Genomic DNA, 22,342 nt, shown 5'->3' with positions numbered 1-22,342 from the left:
TCATTGACAAGATCCTCCTGTGTAATTCTGGGCTGATTTCCTCACCGTTCTCCACGAGGTGAGATCTTGCATGGAGCCCCAGGCCAAGGGAGATTGACAGTTATTTTGTGTTTCTTCCATTTGCGAATAATCGCACCAACTGTTGTCACCTTCTCACCAAGCTGCTTGGCGATGGTCTTGTAGCCCATTCCAGCCTTGTGTAGGTCTACAATCTTGTCCCTGACATCCTTGGAGAGCTCTTTGGTCTTGGCCTTGGTGGAGAGTTTGGAATCTGATTGATTGATTGCTTCTGTGAACAGGTGTCTTTTATACAGGTAACAAGCTGAGATTAGGAGCACTCCCTTTAAGAGTGTGCTCCTAATCTCAGCTCGTTACCTGTATAAAAGACACCTGGGAGCCAGAAATCTTTCTGATTGAGAGGGGGTCAAATACTTATTTCCCTCATTAAATGCAAATCAAGCTATAACATTTTTGACATGCGTTTTTCTGGATTTTGTTGTTGTTATTCTGTCTCTCACTGTTCAAATAAACCTATTAAAATTATAGACTGATCATTTCTTTGTCAGTGGGCAAACGTACAAAATCAGCAGGGGATCAAATACTTTTTTTTTCCTCACTGTAAGGGTTTAGGTTAAGGGTTCAGTGGGTTAGAGGTTTGGGGGTTTATGGGTTAGGATTTTAGAGGGTGATGGGTTTAGACCGTTATGGTTTTAAGGGTAAAGGGGTTTTGAGGGTTGGGTTTTAGAGGGTTACAGTTTAGAAGGATATGGGTTTAAAGGATTCTCGGTTTAGAGAATTAGGTGTTTAGATATTTTATGGGGTTTATTGTTAAAGGGGTAGTGGTTTAGAGGGTTAGGAGTTTATAAGGTTTAGGGGTTTAGAGGTATCGGGGTTTCAAGGGTTAGTGATTTACAGTGTTAGGGGTTTAGTGGTTTGAGAGTTGAGGGTTTAACACCTAGACTTTCACAACTAATATTGTCCATAATAAAGTTTTTTTTTGGGTTAGTCTCCAACACTAAATGGCACTTTTTGTTGATGTGACAAATTTTACTAATTGACTGTTTCGGGTGGTGGTTGGTTTAACGACATGTTTATATTTACATAATCTAACAAAAAAAAACCTTTATGGGTTTAGAGGGTTCCGGGTGTAGTGGATTATGTGTTTAGAGGGTTAGCATTTTAGGGGCATAGGTGTTTTAAGGGTTAGGCTTCTAGAGGGTTCGTTCTTTAGAGGGTTGGGGTTTAAATGTGTTAGGATTAGGTTACAGATTTAGGTTTTTAGAACGTTAGGGTTTTGAGGGTTAGGATTTTAGAGGTTGAGGATTTAGGAGGTTATGAGTTCAGAGGGTTAGGGGTCTAGAGGGTTAGTTCTTTAGAGGGTAGTGGTTTAGATTGGTTGGTATTTAGAATGTTAGGGATTTAGGGTTTTAGAAGGTTAGGGTTTCAAGGATTAGAGGGTTAGGGATTCAGAGGGTTTAGAGGGTTTGGTTTTTAATGGCTTAGACGGTTAGGGTTAAAAGAATAAGGGGTTTAGAGAGTGAGGGTTTTGGTGGGTTAGGGTTTTAACGGTAAAGGGGTTGAGGGTTAGGGGTATAGGAATTTAGAGGGTTAGGGGTTGAGATGGTTAGAGTTTTGGGGGTTTAGAGGTTAAGCTTTTAGAGGGCGAGGGGTTTAAAGATTAGGGTTGTAAGGGTAAAGGGGTTGAGAGGGTTAGCGGTTTAGATGGTTATGGATTTAGATAGTTAGGGGTTTAGAGGGTTTTAATTGTTCGAGGTTTAGTGGTTAAGGTCTCTGTGCGAGTCCAACATGTTTGTATGAGTCTATGGTAAGATAAAAAGAGTTCAGTTTAATTAGTATATTTCGAAACAATTTGTTTACCTTTCCTGTGATGTTTTTGTATTGTATATTTGTTGTTATTTTCTGACCCACCCGATTGGACGTCTGTGAAAACAGATCGTTATAGCTCATCAGATTCATCCAGTATAAATAAATATTCAAATTAAAAATCTATTGATCTCTGTGTGCGAATCTATGGATTTCTGTGTGAGTTTTTGGGCCTTTGAGTGTATGGATCTCTGTGTGAGGCTATGGGTCTCTGTGCATGTCTATCGGTCTCTGTGAGTATGGGGTCGCTGTGTGAGTCTGAGTGTTTGTAGGAATGTATGGGTCTCTGTTGGGGTCTATGGGTTTCTGGGTATGGTTGTTTGTGCGAGTCTTACATGCACAAATTTAACTTAAAAAGGCCATTGAGGGTTGCGGAATTCAAGTTGAATATTAAGTTCCTCGCAGTGCAAGCCAGCTCTCTAGTCGTGTCATTAAACAGCCCCTTTAATTCTTTATAATAATAAAATAGACTTACTCCAGGAAAACCACACTGAGTCACAGTCGGGTCCTGAATAGTTTTTTTTTAAGTTTTCGACGAATGAATGATGAGTTCTTACACAAGTGGGGGAAACCGGAGCACCTGGAAAAAACCCGTGGGGCAGCACTTTAAACCGTATAGGCAAAGATGGCGATTATCCCACTTTCTGTACTGCCTTCTCCTGGCCAGCCAGCCAGGAGAAGGCACCTGGATGCCCACGGGAAGGGGGTTTCACAACATTCACTGTGTGATCCACTCACCCTTGCTGCCTTCCACTGCTGGATCACAGGCTTGCAACACCACCGCCTGGCGAATAATAGTAATAATTAAAAGTTTTATAGCGCGCACAAGAACGACTCAGAGGCATGAGGAACCACAGCCGTGCAGGAAGGAAGCCACGTGGTGAGCCAGTACCAACAATTGTCCAAGCTCTGCGGTCCTCTATGGAGGCATTATGCGCTAATTAATGACGAGTGTTTATACCAGTGGGGGAAACCGGAGTACCCGGAGAAAACCCATGCGTGCGAGGGTGAAACACTCTATCCCTGTACAGGTGAAGATGGCGATTAGTCCACTTGCTCTACTGCCTTCTCCTGGCGAGTCAGGTTATGGCACCTCGACACCCACGGGAAGGGGATTTGCCAACATCATTGTGCGGTGATTCACCAGCCCTCGCTACCTTCCACAGTGCTGGATTAGAGACGTGCAGTACCAACACCAGGCGGATGATAACAATAATAATAACTTTCTACTTCTAACTTGATAACAATAGGCGAAAAATAACAACAGGCAAATGATAACGACAGGCGAATGAGAACAGTAATTATTATTTCCACTTAGAACTTGATAACAATAATTATTTCTACTTTTAACATAATAACAATTATTTCTATACTGATAACGTGATTACAACAATAATAACAATTTCTACTTTAACTTAATAACAGGCGAATGATAACAGGCAAATGATAAAAACAGGCACCACATCTACGCCTCTATATAAGGAACGAAACAGGTGAATGTCTCCACAAATCTGGCTGTTGCCTAATGAAGCTAGTTGTAATTACTGGCGAAACGTCGTACTCAGATTGTAAATGTTGTGGCTTGACTCTCCAACACACCGTGAGTTGTACTAGTTACAAATTGGCATGTTCTGCGTACGTGACAACCCTTACTAGTTGGCTGTGTCGGGTGGTGGTGGGTTTTAACGACACATTTATATATTTATGCGATCTAACCCAAAAAAGAAACCTCTTATTATTAGGTTTTTTCGGTAAAGTCACGTAGGTAAAACATTAAAATTAATAAAAGTAAAATAAATAAAAAATCACGACGTTTCGGAGGCAACACAAGCTTCCGTCTTCAGGTGGAACCGTCACAGCCACGACAGCTGTATCAAGTAAATGAGAAATTGCAGGAGCTACCACTCCGTTTATATAATGGTTGGAGAGGGGGGGGGAAGGGCCAAGTACAGCACACTTTTTAAATCCTTTATATTAAGTTCGCTTGCTTGCGTGCTTGCTTGCTTGCTTAGGACCGTGCAAATCTTTCGGTCGTTTTTTAACCCACTTCCCATGATCCAATCGAGCTGACATTTTCCACACAGACTCGTTGTGCCAGACAATTAATGTTCGTGAAAAAAAATTCCCAAAATTTTACACTTTTTAGGCAAAAAAATAATATTTTACATATATTCAAAAGAACTCATTCTTGGCTTTGGCTGAACGTCACAGTATAAGAGCCCAGAGCGTAACCCCTCCACAGGCCGTGGCGGAGTAGCGCAGTTGGTAGCGCCCTCGCTTCCCATGCCAAAGGTCGCGGGATCGATCCCCGCGTCCTCCACAGGCGAATATATTTTTAAATCCTTTATATTAAGTTCGCTGCCACACATATAAAGGATTTATAGTGAAAAACTTTGTTTTTACGGGTTATACTTATTATTAATATGGTAAGGTGAGGCTTAAGAGGGTGAGCCTTTGTTATGGAGAGGTACGGTTTGTGACTCAACCTGTGACAAGGAGACAACAACTAAACATGGTAAACCTGTAATAGTTGTCTGTCAAATAAGATTGGCCAAATAAGTGTAGTTAAATCTTTTTTGCATGGTTAATCACATCTTTCCAATGATTACTCAGTTTGTAACCATCATCACGGTTGAAATTATGTCTGTGTTTGTATATTTGTATGGCTTCGTGTACAAACCTTTGATGGTAGCCAGGAGGTTTGCAGAGAACCTTGGTCTCGGAAAAGACAATTTCATGAGAGCCCACCGAGTTGTAGCAATGATCGGCAACGGCCGAAGAATCAGTTCTGCCGTGTTTCAGATCTGACTTGTGCTCGTGGACACGATCAGAAACATGACGTTTCGTTTCTCCAATGTAGCAATCACCACAAATGCAACTCAATTTGTAAACTCCAGGATAATGTAAGTCAGGAACGACATCCTTCACAGATGGAATCAGATCACGGATTTTATGCACTTCACTGAATCGGACTTGGATCTTATGTTTGTTTAGAATTTTGGAGATCTTTTTGGTCACGCCTGCTATGTATGGTAACGTGATAGTTTTGGTCGGAGTTTCATGTGGCTGTTTCTGTGTGGTGGGAGAAACAGCTTGGCGGATAGTGCGGTCAGAGTATCCGTTCATCCTGAGGGCCCGATGTACATGTCTTAATTCACCGGCCAGGTGGTGTTGGTCAGAAATGCCATGGGCTCTGTGGTATAGCGTTTTGATGAGAGAATTCTTTTGAGATGGGTGGTGGTGGGAATCCGGTTTCAAGTAGGAATCTGTGTGGATGGCTTTCCTGTAGACAGAATGTCCCAAGGATCCGTCAGGCCTCCTCTCAAACAGAATATCCAAGAATGGTAGTTTACCGTCTTTCTCCACTTCCATGGTGAATCTGATGGATGGGTGTCTAGAATTGATGTGGTCCAAGAAGTGGTTCAATGCTGGGAGGCCATGTGGCCAGATGACGAAAGTGTCATCCACATACCTCTTCCACAGAGAAGGACGCTGGGTGGATGTATGGATGGCGTCTGATTCAAACTTTTCCATGAACATGTTGGCTATAACTGGTGACAAGGGGGAGCCCATAGGGGTACCCTCATTCTGTTTGTAGAAGGTGCCATTCCGGGTAAAATAGGTGTTGGTGAGGCAATGCCTAACCAGCGCAGGTACATCAGAATTCAATCCATGTTGGACTAAGTCCTCAATTATTGTTAGGGTGTCCGGTACTGGGACTTTGGTGAACAAAGATACTACATCAAAGCTGACGAGGATGTCATCAGGAGATAGTACCATGTCCTTAACCATAGAGACTAATTGGGTTGAGTTGAGTACTGCCGAAGAGGTCTTGCCTGTGAAGGGGAGCAGAGTATCTGATAGAAAACGGGCTAGTTTGTACGTAGGAGAGTTTATCGTCGACACGATGGGTCGTAGCGGGGTGCCTTCTTTATGGATTTTGGGAAGACCATAGAGTCTGGGAGGTCTAGCCGCCGATGGTTTTAGAGGGACGTTTGCTTGGATCGATTAGGGAAGTCGAACTCGTGATGATACTGTTGGTTTTTGTCGTTAGGCTTTTAGTGGGATCGTTTTTAATTTTGGAGTAACTCCCATCATTAAGGTCCAGGATTTTGTTGTTGTATGAATCTTTATCCATGATGACCGTGCCCTTGTCTGCCGAGAGGATGACTATATCATCTCTCTTTTTTAGGTCCGCGAGTTCAGAGCGTTCGTTTTTGCTGATGTTACTAGTGGGTTTCGTAGCATTCTTAAGAATAGTAGCTATTTCAGCTCTTGCTACATCTGCATGGATGTGTCCTATGCCTCTGAGGGCTACATCAATCTGAGAAACAGTATCATCACGAGTTCGACTTCCCTAATCGAACCAAGCAAACGTCCCTCTCTAAAACCATCGGCGGCTAGACCTCCCAGACTCTATGGTCTTCCCAAAATCCATAAAGAAGGCACGCCGCTACGACCCATCGTGTCGATGATAAACTCTCCTACGTACAAACTAGCCCGTTTTCTATCAGATACTCTGCTCCCCTTCACAGGCAAGACCTCTTCGGCAGTACTCAACTCAACCCAATTAGTCTCTATGGTTAAGGACATGGTACTATCTCCTGATGACATCCTCGTCAGCTTTGATGTAGTATCTTTGTTCACCAAAGTCCCAGTACCGGACACCCTAACAATAATTGAGGACTTAGTCCAACATGGATTGAATTCTGATGTACCTGCGCTGGTTAGGCATTGCCTCACCAACACCTATTTTACCTGGAATGGCACCTTCTACAAACAGAATGAGGGTACCCCTATGGGCTCCCCCTTGTCACCAGTTATAGCCAACATGTTCATGGGAAAGTTTGAATCAGACGCCATCCAGACATCCACCCTGCGTCCTTCCCTGTGGAAGAGGTATGTGGATGACACTTTCGTCATCTGGCCACATGGCCTCCCAGCATTGAACCACTTCTTGGACCACATCAATTCTAGACACCCATCCATCAGATTCACCATGGAAGTGGAGAAAGACGGTAAACTACCATTCTTGGATATTCTGTTTGAGAGGAGGCCTGACGGATCCTTGGGACATTCTGTCTACAGGAAAGCCACCCACACAGATTCCTACTTGAAACCGGATTCGCCCCACCACCCATTTCAAAAGAATTCTCTCATCAAAACGCTATACCACAGAGCCCATGGCATTTCTGACCAACACCACCTGGCCGGTGAATTAAGACATGTACATCGGGCCCTCAGGATGAACGGATACTCTGACCGCATTATCTGCCAAGCTGTTTCTCCCACCACACAGAAACAGCCACATGAAACTCCGACCAAAACTATCACGTTACCATACATAGCATGCGTGACCAAAAAGATCTCCAAAATTCTAAACAAACATAAGATCCAAGTCCGATTCAGTACAGTGCATAAAATCCGTGATCTGATTCCATCTGTGAAGGATGTCGTTCCTGACTTACAGTATCCTGGAGTCTACAAATTGAGTTGCATTTGTGGTGATTGCTACATTGGAGAAACGAAACGTCATGTTTCTGATCGTGTCCGCGAGCACAAGTCAGATCTGAAACACGGCAGAACTGATTCTTCGGCCGTTGCCGATCATTGCTACAACTCGGTGGGCTCTCATGAAATTGTCTTTTCCGAGACCAAGGTTCTCTGCAAACCTCCTGGCTACCATCAAAGGTTTGTACACGAAGCCATACAAATATACAAACACAGACATAATTTCAACCGTGATGATGGTTACAAACTGAGTAATCATTGGAAAGATGTGATTAACCATGCAAAAAAGATTTAACTACACTTATTTGGCCAATCTTATTTGACAGACAACTATTGCAGGTTTACCATGTTTAGTTGTTGTCTCCTTGTCACAGGTTGAGTCACAAACCGTACCTCTCCATAACAAAGGCTCACCCTCTTAAGCCTCACCTTACCATATTAATAAAAAGTGTGCTGTACTTGCCCCCCCCCCCTCTCCAACCATTATAAAAACGGAGTGGTAGCTCCTGCAATCTCTCATTTACTTGATACAGCTGTCGTGGCTGTGACGGTTCCACCTGAAGACGGAAGCTTGTGTTGCCTCCGAAACGTCGTGATTTTTATTTTATTTTACTTTTATTAATTTTAATGTTTTACCTACGTGACTTTACTGAAAAAAACCTTAGAATATGCAGTCACGAAAGCTTCAAATCTAAAAAAAAAAGAAACCTCTATTATGTATGATATTGGTCGCGAAAGTCTACGTGTTAAACAAACCCGAAGGAATCAGAGGAAAATCGACGTGACCACGAGAGAAGATGCAAACTCCAAATATACAGACATCAGGGTTGGGGTCAAACCTACGAATTCCAATATACCAGTTTAACACGTCGGCTTTCGCGAGGGGGTTTCCATCTCGCCACTGTGGCGCCTCATTATCTGACTCACCCAACCACTAAACTACAAAAGCCACCCACACACACACACTCACCCACTCACTCTGCCACCCACTCAACTGCTAACTCACTTGCTCATGCACACACACAGCCACTCAAGAACATACCTGTGCACCCACCTACACACCCACTCATTAACTCAACGACCCACCCACCAACCCACTCACTCACTCACTCTAGACTCCACTCACCCACCCACTCACCTATTCACTCCCCCACTCACACACCCACCCATCCACCCACCCACTCTCTAACTCAAACACTCACCCACCAACCCAACCACCCACTCAATCAATCACCCACCAACCACTCACCCACCCAATAAACGAAAACTGAACTATTTCTCATTGTACCAGCTAAGGCCCACAGAGCTATATAGATCTTTTTCAAAAGCGACCTTGTTACAAATTACAGGTAAACAAAGTGGCTTATCACATATACATGCATTGCAGCCAAATCCTCTGAATGCAAGTTTATTCTCAATGCAGAGGTAAAACCCCGAGGACCCGGAGAAAAATCCACGTGACCACAGGGAGAAGATGCAAACTCGAAATATACAGGCGGAAGGTCGGGATCAATTCCATGACCTCCTGTATACTATGCAAGGTAGTTACCATCTCACCACCGTGGCACCCCATTCTCTGACTCACTCACTCAAACACCCACCCATTCACCTATTCACGCACACCACTTACTCAAATACCCACCCTCTCACTCAATAACCCATCCACTCACTCATGAACCCACTGAAGCACTCACCCATACAAAAACCCACTCACCCACTCACTCACCGACTCACTCACCCATGAAATCGCACACCCATCTTCTCAACCACTCAGCCAGCCACCCACTCAATCTCGTACCCACTAACCCTCTCACTTCCTCACCAACCTACCAACCCACCAGGGACGTGCGGTCAGGGGAGGCAGTGCCTCACCTGTCATACTCCAATGACAATAGTTGTTACGAAAAGTAAAAAAAAGAGAATAATAAAATAAAATAAAAGATTTTTCCACTGATCTGTGTTATAAATGTCATTTCTGTAAGATTCCACTTTTATAGTTAAAATCGCCAAATTTGCGGAGCTCCGCTGCAAATACAGGAAGAGACGAGAGGTGAGGCAGCGACGAGCTCAGCCTCCCCTGATTACGCAACCCCTCAGTTACTGGATGGAGCGCGGGCAATAAGTGCGTGCCTGTTACTATCACAGTATGTCACCAATGTAATGTTTGTAGACCCCTTCATTTCATGTCCTCGCCTTCCATACTCCAGGTAACTTATTTCACGTATGTGTATAAAGATATTTAGGCTCGCTGGTCTCGTCATGAAACTGCAATGAAAAAGCACCAGGGGAGGTAGCCATCACATTTGCCTCACTGAGGGGGATGCATCTAACACGCCCCCCTCCGTGAGGCCACGTCCCCCTCAGTGTGTGAATCTGGCTCTGACACAAGCCAGTGCCTCCCCAGCCATTGACCTCACCACACGTCACTGCAACCCACCCACCCATCTACTCACTCAACCACCCACCCAGTCGATCATCCACCCACTAACACTCACCCACCCAACAACTCACTAACCCACCCAGCACTCACTCACCGAGCCAGTCAATCTCTAACCCACCAACTCACTTTTAAACTGACAATCTCAACTACAACTCACCCAGTCACTAACCCACTCACTCCCCACATAACCATCTACTCACATACTCACCCAGCCACTCACCTACTCACCCAGTCACATACACATCCACTCACCATGCCACCCACTCAATTTCTAACCCACCCACTCGCCCAACCACTCCCTCAGCAACTCACCCACTAACCACGTAATTATTCACCCACCCACCCATCACTCAACCACCCAATAATTCAACCACCAAAACATTCCACCACCCACTAACTCAACCACCCACTACCACCCACTAACTCAACCACCGAGCCACTCACCCACTCACCCACCCACCCACGCACTCACCCGCCCACTCACCAACACACTAAACTAAATCTAAATTGTGGTTATTTTACCAGGTAAGGCCGACAGAGCTAAACATCTTTTTCAGAAATGACCTGGTTAAAAATTATAGGTCAACGAAGTGGCTTATGACATGTATTGCAGCCAAATCCTATAAATGTTTGTTGATTTTAAATGTGGAGGGAAATATACAGGTGTCAGGGTCGGGATCAAACCCACAACCTTCTGCATACCAGGCGAGGTAGTTAACATCTCGCCACCATGGCGCCCCACTGTCTGACTCTCCCACCCACTAACCCACACACTCACCCACTCATTCAATCACCCACTCACTCACTCAACTACTGAGCCATTCATACACTGACCCACTCACTAAGCCACCCACTCAATTTCTAACTCACACTCATGCACCCAACCACTCACTCACTCAGCGACTCACCTACGACGCATCAACCCATCCACTCACTCATCCACCCACGCACCCACCCACACACGCACGCACCCACTCATCCACACAATAAACTAATATTTAATTGTTTTTCATTTTACTGGGTAAGGCCCTGAGCTATAGATATTTGTCGGAAGCCACCTCAGCACAAATGACAGTTCAATTAAGTGGCTTTTCACGTAGAATGTTATTGCAACCAAATTATATAAATGCATGTTCAAATGTGGAGGGACAACCTGGAGAAAATTCTACACGACCACGGGGAGAACATAGAAACTCCAAATATCCAAGCGGAAGGGCTGGGATAAAATCCACAACCTCCTGTATACTGGGCGAGGTAGTTAACATCTCGGCACCATGGTGCCTCACTCTCCGACTCACCCACCCACTAACACACGAACTCACCTCCCATATTCACACACCCATCTACCCAAAAACTCAACCACCCACACATTCACGCAACAATGCACTCACCCACCCACTCACTTATTCACCCACCCACTAAACCATGCACCTGTCCACTCACCTATTTATCCACCCACTCACACACCCATTAAGCAACCCACCCACTTACCCTGCCACCCACTCAATCTCTAACCGACTCACTCACCCAGCCACGCAATCTCGAACCCACCAATTCACTAATCCTCTCACCAACTCACCAACCCACCTCTCACCCACTCATGCGCTGACCCACCCACTCACTCACCTCAACCATTCACAAACCCACCCACCCACTCATTCACCCAACCACCCACCACCCACTCAATCTCTAAACCCATTCACCCACCCACTCAGCCACCCACTAACTCACCCAACCACTCGTCTATTCACTCCCAAACAACACACCCACTCACGTCACCCATGGCTTACCCTATCACCCACAATCTCTAACACACTCACTCACCTACTTCCTCGATCACTGACCCACACTCACAGACCCACCCAGTTAATCACCCACTCTATATGTAGTCCTTACCTCTTCTGGTAATGTGAGATATTCTTTTACCAGGTAAGGCCCACTGAGCTATAAAGATTGTTTTCAGAAGCATCCTCGCCACAAATGATGGTTCAACAAAGTCGCTGTATACATTTATTGCACCCAATTCCTCTTATTACATGTTTCTACATGTGGAGTGAAATATACAGGCGTCAGGGTCGGGATCGAACCCACAACATTCTGTATAGTAGGCGAGGTAGTTACCATCTTGCCACCGTGGCGCTAAATTCTTTGACTCACCCACTCAACTACTAAAGACACCCACTAACCGACTCACAAACCCACTCACCCTGCCACGCACTCAATTTCTAACCCACTCACTAAACCAATCATCCACGCACCCACCTGCAAATGCACTCACTAACTCACTCACCCAACAACCCACCCATTAACGCACCCACCCACTCCCTGACCAACTCACGCACCAACCCACCCACTCACACTATGACCTACTCCATATCTAACCCAACAACTCACTCACCCAGCCCCTCACCTACTAACCTAACCACCCACCAACTCACTCACCCACCTACGCACTCAAATACCCACTCACCTAACTGTAAACTAAATTTTGTTTTTTACAAGGCAAGGCCCACAGAGCTATACAGATCTTATTCAGAAGCAACGTGGCCACAAAAAACCCAGAGGTCTCGGAGAAAAATCCATGAACCACGAGGACAACATGCAAACTCCAAATATACAGGCATCAAGATCGAGACCGAACCCACAACCTCCTTTACAAAAGGTAAGGTAGTTAACATCTCGCCACCATGGGGCTCCACACTCTGACTCGCAGCCACCCACTAACCTACCCATTCAGCCACATACCCATTCAGCCACATACCCATTCAGCCACATACCCATTCAGCCACATACCCACTCAGCCACATACCCATTCAGCCACATACCCATTCAGCCACATACCCATTCAGCCACATACCCATTCAGCCACATACCCATTCAGCCACATACCCACTCAGCCACATACCCACTCAGCCACATACCCATTCAGCCACATACCCATTCAGCCACATACCCACTCAGCCACATACCCACTCAGCCACATACCCATTCAGCCACATACCCATTCAGCCACATACCACTGTGTATCTAACCCTTCTTCCATAATTGAGATTAATAATATTTGATGATTTTTATATATTATCTTTTTACTTGTTTTTTGACACGCCCTGAGGAGCGCAGGCATGAGCCTTTGAATGGAAAATATCCAAGGGAAACCAAAAATTATGTGGATCGGAGTGCTAAAATGGAGACGAATGTCCATGACGTATCGGGAATGGTGTTGAAATCCAACACACTAGTAAAACCAAAGAGGGCAACATTACGAGGGACAGAATTAAATCGACACACTGACTCGGCAAATGTGCATGTAATCGCAGAGAGAGCGAATGCCTCGAACCAAGGTCAAAGTGGGTCGTGTGCGCGAATTCTGGTTATGTGCAGCACAATTTTTCACCACACACTCCCACGACACAGAGAGTGAGAGAGGAAACTACAAAAACGAACCCGAAAACCGTGATCGAATTATCGAAGTGATAAGTGGTGAACGAGGCAACATGAGGAAGGTAACGCATAAATGCGTTCGAAACCGCTACCTAGCGTTTCCCAGGATTTAACAAAAACAAAAATGAATATTCGTCGGAGTCATGATGTATCAGAACCGATGTAACGCAATATCGATGTTTAACGCTTGTTTAATTTTCTTTGCTCAATTCAAATATAACCATGTTAAGTTGTGACACGTACGCGCGCGTTGTAAGGAATAGCAGCAAAACTTGAGGACAATCGATGGTTCATGATGGAAGAAGGGTATACATATTTTTAAAAATAACCCGTGGCCATTTGACCACTGGTCATTTTTAAAAGGGCGGAATGTTGTATCCTAACCCTTCTTCCATAATTGAGATTAATAATATTTGATGATTTTTATATATTATCTTTTTACTTGTTTTTTTTAATGAGTGAAACACACCAAGCGCAGCAAACTGCAAAACACCAGGTGTTGTTAAGTAATGAACCGGAGGAGGGCTAGGATGGCAGAATTTACAACCTTGCTTCAAGGGAAGATAAGGCCTGATGAACGGGCACATGTCACCCGTGCAGGCGGCAGAGACAGTGGGAGTGTCAGCCAGACATAGTTAAGGCAAAAGCCCAATCATCCTGCATGGTTTTAAAGTAACGTCAAAATTCGAAATTCAACAACAGAGTAGGCTAAATTATCGATCCTCGCGCTCGCTCAAATTGGAGACCAGGCTGCGAGCTACATCAATGAACCATTGCCCATTTGCTAATCCAATACTGAATGTTAATATTACTGAAGTCAAAACGAATTCTATGACCTCAGCACATGGGCAAATAATAGGGCAGTGTCGACTCAAAGGCAATGGAAGAAAACAGAGGCGCCTTTGTCTAAATCACAACCACAGAAAGCCAGGAATCATCACTGATTGTGTGTTCAGGAATTCCGAGCTAGTTAGAACACGTGCACAGGGGGGGAGCTGATGTAAACAACCCTGCGCGTCTGGATGTGAGGGGGCCTTGGACCTGGAATCAAGAATAACACTCCCAGAGCAGAAGGTTGGACAGGGGGAGAGGTGATTTAAAAGAGGGTTGTATATCTCTCAAGGCACAAGACCCAGCTGAGTAACAAGGCTGCGGGGGTCACCAGAAGTTCGCATTCGCCTAGTTAAGACAAAAAGCTCAATTATTCTGTATTGCTATTAAAGTAACGTTAAAGTCGGAATTTAACAACAGGGTAGGCTAAAGTTATTGATATTCACACCCACTCCAATTAAACCAGGCCACAAGTTACGCCTACTGAACCATCACCATTATTAAGTCAATATGAAATGTTATTTCCATACTTTAATACTTTCTATACAACTCGACCCGAAGCATATGACAATCAGAACCTTCCTAAGTCAAAATTGAATCGCACCCAGACAGGAGCGAATAGTCGATATAAGGTTGACGAGGGAAGGAAATTAAGAGCACGGCGAACTGCAAACGTAAGCAAAAAGCCGGGAACAACACCAGCCCAGCAACAGCGAGTGGGGCTTCGACAGGCCATAAAGTAGAATAATAACTCCCGGGGTCAGGGGACACAAGAAGAAGCAGGCAGACAAAAACCAGAACTGACTCCAAGGTTCAACCGCCCTCACCTACTCAGGAGTGACGGAAATTAATGAGGCCTTGAATTAACGGCAGGCAACAACAACGGCGAGCAGAGATAGGGTGGGGCAAAGACTGCGGGCTATGAAATACAGCTTTGTGTCAGTAAAGCTCTGACAAACAAGTTAAGTTAAAGACATCACAATACATAATATCGCACATAACATCAATGTTAACGCTATTCACCGTAAACTATATTCCGCTTATATAACCATGCAGGCACCAAGGAATACGAATTCCTAGGATCAAGAAACTTACCCCTTAACCTAAGATATCGGAAATAAATTAATAGTAATAAGTATATGCATGAAAAGACAAAAGTAAAACTTATGGAAAAGCCAGGATAACGGGATGAATCACCACCAGGTCGAATATAATACATAATAAAAAAAACGATGTTAAACCCAGGGTCGGAGAGAAAGGGAGATCCCGGCCGTCTTTGTATCCCCGCAGCGCGGGATAGGAGTGTGTATACGCTCGGGGAAACACCTCCACTGGAGTCAAGCACCACGATGGGAAACGACAGACCTTAGGTTACATACAGAATCATAACTGTGAAATAGTAAGGGACAAATGTTAACTTAAAACTTTTAACCATTTCTTTGTGCGCCGGGTCGGAGAGAGTGTTGCCCCTCCCTCCAGGTTGTGCAACACGAACAAAGACGCCTATGAGACGATTTGTAACGTCTGTGTTTTGGGTTCATGAAGAAGGCCAGACAAGAGATAAATTGCACCCAGACAGAGAGACGACTTCGAGGCAATTTGTAACATCTGATTGTTTGCTCGTGGGTTTTATGGAGGGAGTGTGACAACGGAATATACCGTCAGTGATGCACACAAGGACACACGGACGTACGGACACACACATGGACACACCTGCCTACGGACAGATCCTGACACAGCAAAAATCGGAAGCCCCGCCTTGTGGGCGGGATCCAGGGGGATTTTTCGGCATAAAGGAACGGATCCTGAGCATTGGAAACCAGTGCGACGAGAGGGTCCACTCAGGAGCGCGACCGGGAGAGTCGGCTCAGGAGGAGTGCGACCAGTGGGTCCACTCAGGAGCGCGACCAGCGGGTCGACTCAGGAGCGAGGGCGACCAGCGGGTCGACCCAGGAGCGAGCTCGACCGGGAGGGTCGACTCAGGAGCGAGCTGCGACCAGCGGGTCGGCTCGACTCATCTTCAGCTCGTCAACCTCTGCCGCCGGAGGTCTCTGCTGCCGCCGGAGTGGTGATCGTGCGGTTGGCGACGATCCAGCGCTGCACGCTACGAGCGAGTTGTGGGCGCCACCTACCGACCGGGTTCCGAACTGCGACAGCGTATCAACAGCCATCCGAACCACCACGGTGACAGGGGATCGACTGATACGTATGACGCGCACCGCCCCCTCACCACACGACCACCAGGCGTCTGTTTGACCTAAAGAATCGACTCCGAACACTGACTATTCAAGACAACTCTTACCACTCAAAAACACTCGAACCCATAAGCCATCCGTGGCTGGAAAGCATCACAACGAGACCGAGTGATGGCCCTCCGTCGTTTATAAGAGTATTCTTAATTTTTATCTTTAATATTTAGTGGGCTGTACTCTTAATCGCATAAATTCCCAACAGATCCATCAATACGAACTGATTCTTGGCACCTCCTTCCGCCGAGCCACGCTCACGTGGGGAGTGGTGGCCCACCGGATCCTTATCAGGTGATCTGGTCCCCAATTAGTAAACTTGGTATAAGATAACGATCTTCGGAAAAGGAGCACCGTCGCAGGCCCTTACTCCGAGCCGTTCTGTAGATAACCTGCCGATGTATCTGTTGAGATTGGTGCCTTTAAGAATAATAACTGTTTTTGATTGTGTTTTTTTTTATCGCCGTATAATCTTTCAAGTATCTTTCAGTCATAATCGCCGCACGTACTCGCATCCTCTACAGAATATTCAACTGTTCCGTGACCCAAGGTGTTAACAACGTGATAAGGGTTGCGTATGATCAATAAGGAGTGCGGTACTGCGTGAACAATATTGAGTATAATCATTCATTAACGTTAAGGTTTTCTTAGCATAGTATTTGCATGTTTTAACGACTCTCTCTCTCACTAAGAACCATCGCGTTATGCGGGATCCATGTGCCGTTGTCAAAGTGAAATCAGACAATCGTTGATGATACTGTATTGATGCCGTATTGACGTTCCGGGATTGAGAGTTCGCATACTATATCATAGTTAAGGTTGAATTAGTAATAAATTGATCAATACAGAAGTGGTTGTGTGATTCTTTCCTGAAATCTATGCATAAGATCTGCTTCTGCGTTGAGATTTGAACTTGGTGACCTTAATAAACACACTAATACATACTCAGTAAATGTTAAAGCGATAACGGGGTGAACCGGGGTCTGGTTATCATAACGACTTGCATTATCATAATTACACCCACTCGCATAATTAATACGATTACCTCTCGAATTGGCATAATTAAAATGTGCGTAATTACATAAATTAACATATTTCCGGATAATTACACATTTGGCCAAATTTCATTTAATTATTATTATTTCCACTGAATATTCATAACCCACATATACAACATAATAATTTCACCCACGCACGCATACAACATAACAAATTTTCATACCCAACATATACAACATAATGGGGGCTCGTCTTCCGGGATCTCTCGCAGACAGTTATGCATGAATTCAGGAACGAATCACTGATGTGTTAATCAAAGTGTTGTGAACTAACGTTGCCTTGTGATTGTAAACGGGGGTATACAAACAAAACGCGCTCTGAAGGGAATACCAGAGTAGCAGAGTATAACAAAGACAGCTGGGCTGAGATTATTTGCTCGAGTTGAACTGACGCATCCTGTGATACAATTGTTTATATGCACTCTGAAAAGAAATATTAAGGTAACTCTTGCCATACTTAAGATGCTAGGATTAAGAATAATATTTGAATGGGTTACGGGATACGGGGAGCTCGTATTTAAACGTACCGACCAATCTGTTACAAAGCAGTACAGTCAGAGAGACATATGGGAAGGGAGCTGTATCGATAACACGAACACACCTTGGGGGAAACTAATTGACTGGATAAAAAGTAACGAAGGCAAACACGATGCAAAAACTGCAGAGAAGGCAGGACAGGACTCATACCTTCTCACACAGGCATACAGACAGGGATTGTGGAATGAAGGAAAATTTGGAAAGGAAACGGGAGAGAAATCGTCTCTAATAAACGACGAGAAATGTCCTCACACCCTCGAGAGGGAGGAGAAATCAAAGCTCGCGACACCAGCGAAACTCACAGACGTTGAGCCACAGAATAAATATGGAAGTAACATCAAATCACTCTCTTGGGTACGTGGACAGAGTCCAGGGATTGATCGCACAAAAGTTAAAGTAAAATCGCCAGGACATGGTACACTAAGGGCAGAGGCAAAAACTGAAGGGAAATGGCAACACGAGCGACACGGCCCTGGGCGCGCACACAGAAAATGCACACCACTTAAACACAAGAGACACAGCACAGACCAAAGTGACAGATTGCCTGATGATAACTTGTTTGATGATGACGCTGTCAGCAATCAACTTTCGGAATACCTGTTCACCAGTAAAACCCTTAAGTTGATGGACAAGGCTCTAGTCAGAATTCCCGATTTTGACCCCCACAATAAGACTATGGATATCCACACACATATCGCGACAGTGGAAGAGGAGGCAATGATTAGAGGGCTGAGGAGACGGGATGAAAAAGCGAGTTTGTTGAAACGGACCTTACATAAAGAATCTATTCCATGGGTAAAGTCACTACCACACAAGGTTAGAAATGATTTTAAACAATTGAGCCTGGCAGTGATTCGGAAGTTTGGAGAATATTCGACACTCACTGAGGGGTTTTATGCTGTAAAATCGATGACCCAGGGCATGGACCAAGATCCACGTGACTACCTCGTCCAATTTAAAAGAGCGTATTACGCAGGCGATGTGAATCAATACCACGAAGGGGATAAAATGTTCAAAATTATGTTTTTTGAATCCTTGAGCCCAGAGATTACAGAAAGGGTGAGAATGGTTTTGAATCCAGAAACCGCATCCTTACGCCGCATAGAGAGCAAGGCGTACATGGCATGGTTATACAGAGCTAAGAATCATAATTCGGATCCAGAACACAGGGAGAGGGATGAGGAACCCAGCCTCTCAGAGAGGAATAAAAATCACCGAGCAGTCCCACCATGCAGAGAGCAGCAGAAACGCACGCACACATGGCAAAATAACCCAGAGAGAGGTTGGCACGAGAATGAGAGCGGCACAAAGCCGAACATTCAGGAGAATCGCAGGAGGGGGAGGTTCAGAATAGAACCATACCAACACCCCATGCCCCGACATGCGCAAGGTCAAGATTACCCACAGGGATGGCGAAGTAACAATCCAGGAAAAATTTGGCACCCAAATGGGAAAAACACTGGGCCAAGGGTGCAGGAGAATCGTAGGAGGGAGAGGTTCAGAGCAGAACCATATCAACACCCCATCCCACGACACACGCAAGGTTCAAATTACGCACAGAGATGGGAAGATAACCACCTAGCGGGAAGGTGTTACACATACCGCGGAGGTATGGATGCGAACATTCACGAGAATCGCAGGATGGGAGGTCAAACACAATCGATCCAATTCCGACCAATTCCTCCACCGGCTATACCAGGAGGGAATAGAGGAATAACACAGAATACGGTCCAAATACGTGATGAACCATCCACAGTGATTGAGAGCGGGCAGCCCATACGCGCCACACCCGCCGAGGTGTTAAACCCGGCGCTCAATGTGAAATACAGGCAGGCTGCAAGTGACAGGGCGGGCAAAAACGTGGACAGTGCTCCCGTAAATGACGCGCGGATCGAATACAAGGACAGGGTTGCATTGAAGCGTGATCGGACAGTACAAAAACAGACAGCAGGGACACGCCCTGAGGAGCGCAGGCATGAGCCTTTGAATGGAAAATATCCAAGGGAAACCAAAAATTATGTGGATCGGAGTGCTAAAATGGAGACGAATGTCCATGACGTATCGGGAATGGTGTTGAAATCCAACACACTAGTAAAAACAAAGAGGGCAACATTACGAGGGACAGAATTAAATCGACACACTGACTCGGCAAATGTGCATGTAATCGCAGAGAGAGCGAATGCCTCGAACCAAGGGTCAAAGTGGGTCGTGTGCGCGAATTCTGGTTATGTGCAGCACAATTTTTCACCACACACTCCCACGACACAGAGAGTGAGAGAGGAAACTACAAAAACGAACCCGAAAACCGTGATCGAATTATCGAAGTGATAAGTGGTGAACGAGGCAACATGAGGAAGGTAACGCATAAATGCGTTCGAAACCGCTACCTAGCGTTTCCCAGGATTTAACAAAAACAAAAATGAATATTCGTCGGAGTCATGATGTATCAGAACCGATGTAACGCAATATCGATGTTTAACGCTTGTTTAATTTTCTTTGCTCAATTCAAATATAACCATGTTAAGTTGTGACACGTACGCAGCGCGTTGTAAGGAATAGCAGCAAAACTTGAGGACAATCGATGGTTCATGATGGAAGAAGGGTATACATATTTTTAAAAATAACCCGTGGCCATTTGACCACTGGTCATTTTTAAAAGGGCGGTATGTTGTATCCTAACCCTTCTTCCATAATTGAGATTAATAATATTTGATGATTTTTATATATTATCTTTTTACTTGTTTTTTTAATGAGTGAAACACACCAAGCGCAGCAAACTGCAAAACACCAGGTGTTGTTAAGTAATGAACCGGAGGAGGGCTAGGATGGCAGAATTTACAACCTTGCTTCAAGGGAAGATAAGGCCTGATGAACGGGCACATGTCACCCGTGCAGGCGGCAGAGACAGTGGGAGTGTCAGCCAGACATAGTTAAGGCAAAAGCCCAATCATCCTGCATGGTTTTAAAGTAACGTCAAAATTCGAAATTCAACAACAGGGTAGGCTAAAGTTATTGATATTCACACCCACTCCAATTAAACCAGGCCACAAGTTACGCCTACTGAACCATCACCATTATTAAGTCAATATGAAATGTTATTTCCATACTTTAATACTTTCTATACAACTCGACCCGAAGCATATGACAATCAGAACCTTCCTAAGTCAAAATTGAATCGCACCCAGACAGGAGCGAATAGTCGATATAAGGTTGACGAGGGAAGGAAATTAAGAGCACGGCGAACTGCAAACGTAAGCAAAAAGCCGGGAACAACACCAGCCAGCAACAGCGAGTGGGGCTTCGACAGGCCATAAAGTAGAATAATAACTCCCGGGGTCAGGGGACACAAGAAGAAGCAGGCAGACAAAAACCAGAACTGACTCCAAGGTTCAACCGCCCTCACCTACTCAGGAGTGACGGAAATTAATGAGGCCTTGAATTAACGGCAGGCAACAACAACGGCGAGCAGAGATAGGGTGGGGCAAAGACTGCGGGCTATGAAATACAGCTTTGTGTCAGTAAAGCTCTGACAAACAAGTTAAGTTAAAGACATCACAATACATAATATCGCACATAACATCAATGTTAACGCTATTCACCGTAAACTATATTCCGCTTATATAACCATGCAGGCACCAAGGAATACGAATTCCTAGGATCAAGAAACTTACCCCTTAACCTAAGATATCGGAAATAAATTAATAGTAATAAGTATATGCATGAAAAGACAAAAGTAAAACTTATGGAAAAGCCAGGATAACGGGATGAATCACCACCAGGTCGAATATAATACATAATAAAAAAAAACGATGTTAAACCCAGGGTCGGAGAGAAAGGGAGATCCCGGCCGTCTTTGTATCCCCGCAGCGCGGGATAGGAGTGTGTATACGCTCGGGGAAACACCTCCACTGGAGTCAAGCACCACGATGGGAAACGACAGACCTTAGGTTACATACAGAATCATAACTGTGAAATAGTAAGGGACAAATGTTAACTTAAAACTTTTAACCATTTCTTTGTGCGCCGGGTCGGAGAGAGTGTTGCCCCTCCCTCCAGGTTGTGCAACACGAACAAAGACGCCTATGAGACGATTTGTAACGTCTGTGTTTTGGGTTCATGAAGAAGGCCAGACAAGAGATAAATTGCACCCAGACAGAGAGACGACTTCGAGGCAATTTGTAACATCTGATTGTTTGCTCGTGGGTTTTATGGAGGGAGTGTGACAACGGAATATACCGTCAGTGATGCACACAAGGACACACGGACGTACGGACACACACATGGACACACCTGCCTACGGACAGATCCTGACACAGCAAAAATCGGAAGCCCCGCCTTGTGGGCGGGATCCAGGGGGATTTTTCGGCATAAAGAAGGATCCTGAGCATTGGAAA

General features: G+C 45.0%; 2 protein-coding genes across 2 annotated transcripts; one reads left to right on the top strand and one right to left on the bottom strand.

Moving 5' to 3' along the window:
- Positions 1-4,365: 4,365 nt before the first annotated feature.
- Positions 4,366-6,022, bottom strand: LOC121852563. Its single transcript, XM_042346530.1, has 3 exons — positions 5,974-6,022; positions 5,043-5,882; positions 4,366-4,370 (listed from the first exon to the last, which is right to left on the bottom strand). Exons 1-3 carry the CDS (start codon positions 6,020-6,022, stop codon positions 4,366-4,368), a joined length of 894 nt encoding a protein of 297 aa, XP_042202464.1.
- A 150-nt stretch (positions 6,023-6,172) lies between these two features.
- LOC121852562 lies at positions 6,173-9,517 on the top strand. The gene is made up of 2 exons (XM_042346529.1): positions 6,173-7,097; positions 9,393-9,517. Exons 1-2 carry the CDS (start codon positions 6,173-6,175, stop codon positions 9,515-9,517), a joined length of 1,050 nt encoding a protein of 349 aa, XP_042202463.1.
- Positions 9,518-22,342: the final 12,825 nt, after the last annotated feature.

This window comes from Callorhinchus milii, unplaced genomic scaffold, assembly GCF_018977255.1.
Source record: "Callorhinchus milii isolate IMCB2004 unplaced genomic scaffold, IMCB_Cmil_1.0 Scaffold958, whole genome shotgun sequence".
In the NCBI taxonomy this organism is placed as follows: Eukaryota; Metazoa; Chordata; class Chondrichthyes; order Chimaeriformes; family Callorhinchidae; genus Callorhinchus; species Callorhinchus milii.
This window is presented reverse-complemented; position numbering and strand designations above follow the sequence as displayed.

What these genes read in the sequence shown, in the direction of transcription:
- LOC121852563 (XM_042346530.1), bottom strand. Translation starts at nt 6,022, where the DNA reads ATGGATAAAGATTCATACAACAACAAAATCCTGGACCTTAATGATGGG. An exon ending in CCTGGACCTTAATGATGGGA is followed by an intron (nt 5,883 to 5,973) that starts GTTACTCCAAAA and finishes AATCGATCCAAG; the next exon opens with CAAACGTCCCTCTAAAACCA.
- LOC121852562 (XM_042346529.1), top strand. Translation starts at nt 6,173, where the DNA reads ATGGATGTGTCCTATGCCTCTGAGGGCTACATCAATCTGAGAAACAGT. An exon ending in TGACCAACACCACCTGGCCG is followed by an intron (nt 7,098 to 9,392) that starts GTGAATTAAGAC and finishes CCACTTTTATAG; the next exon opens with TTAAAATCGCCAAATTTGCG.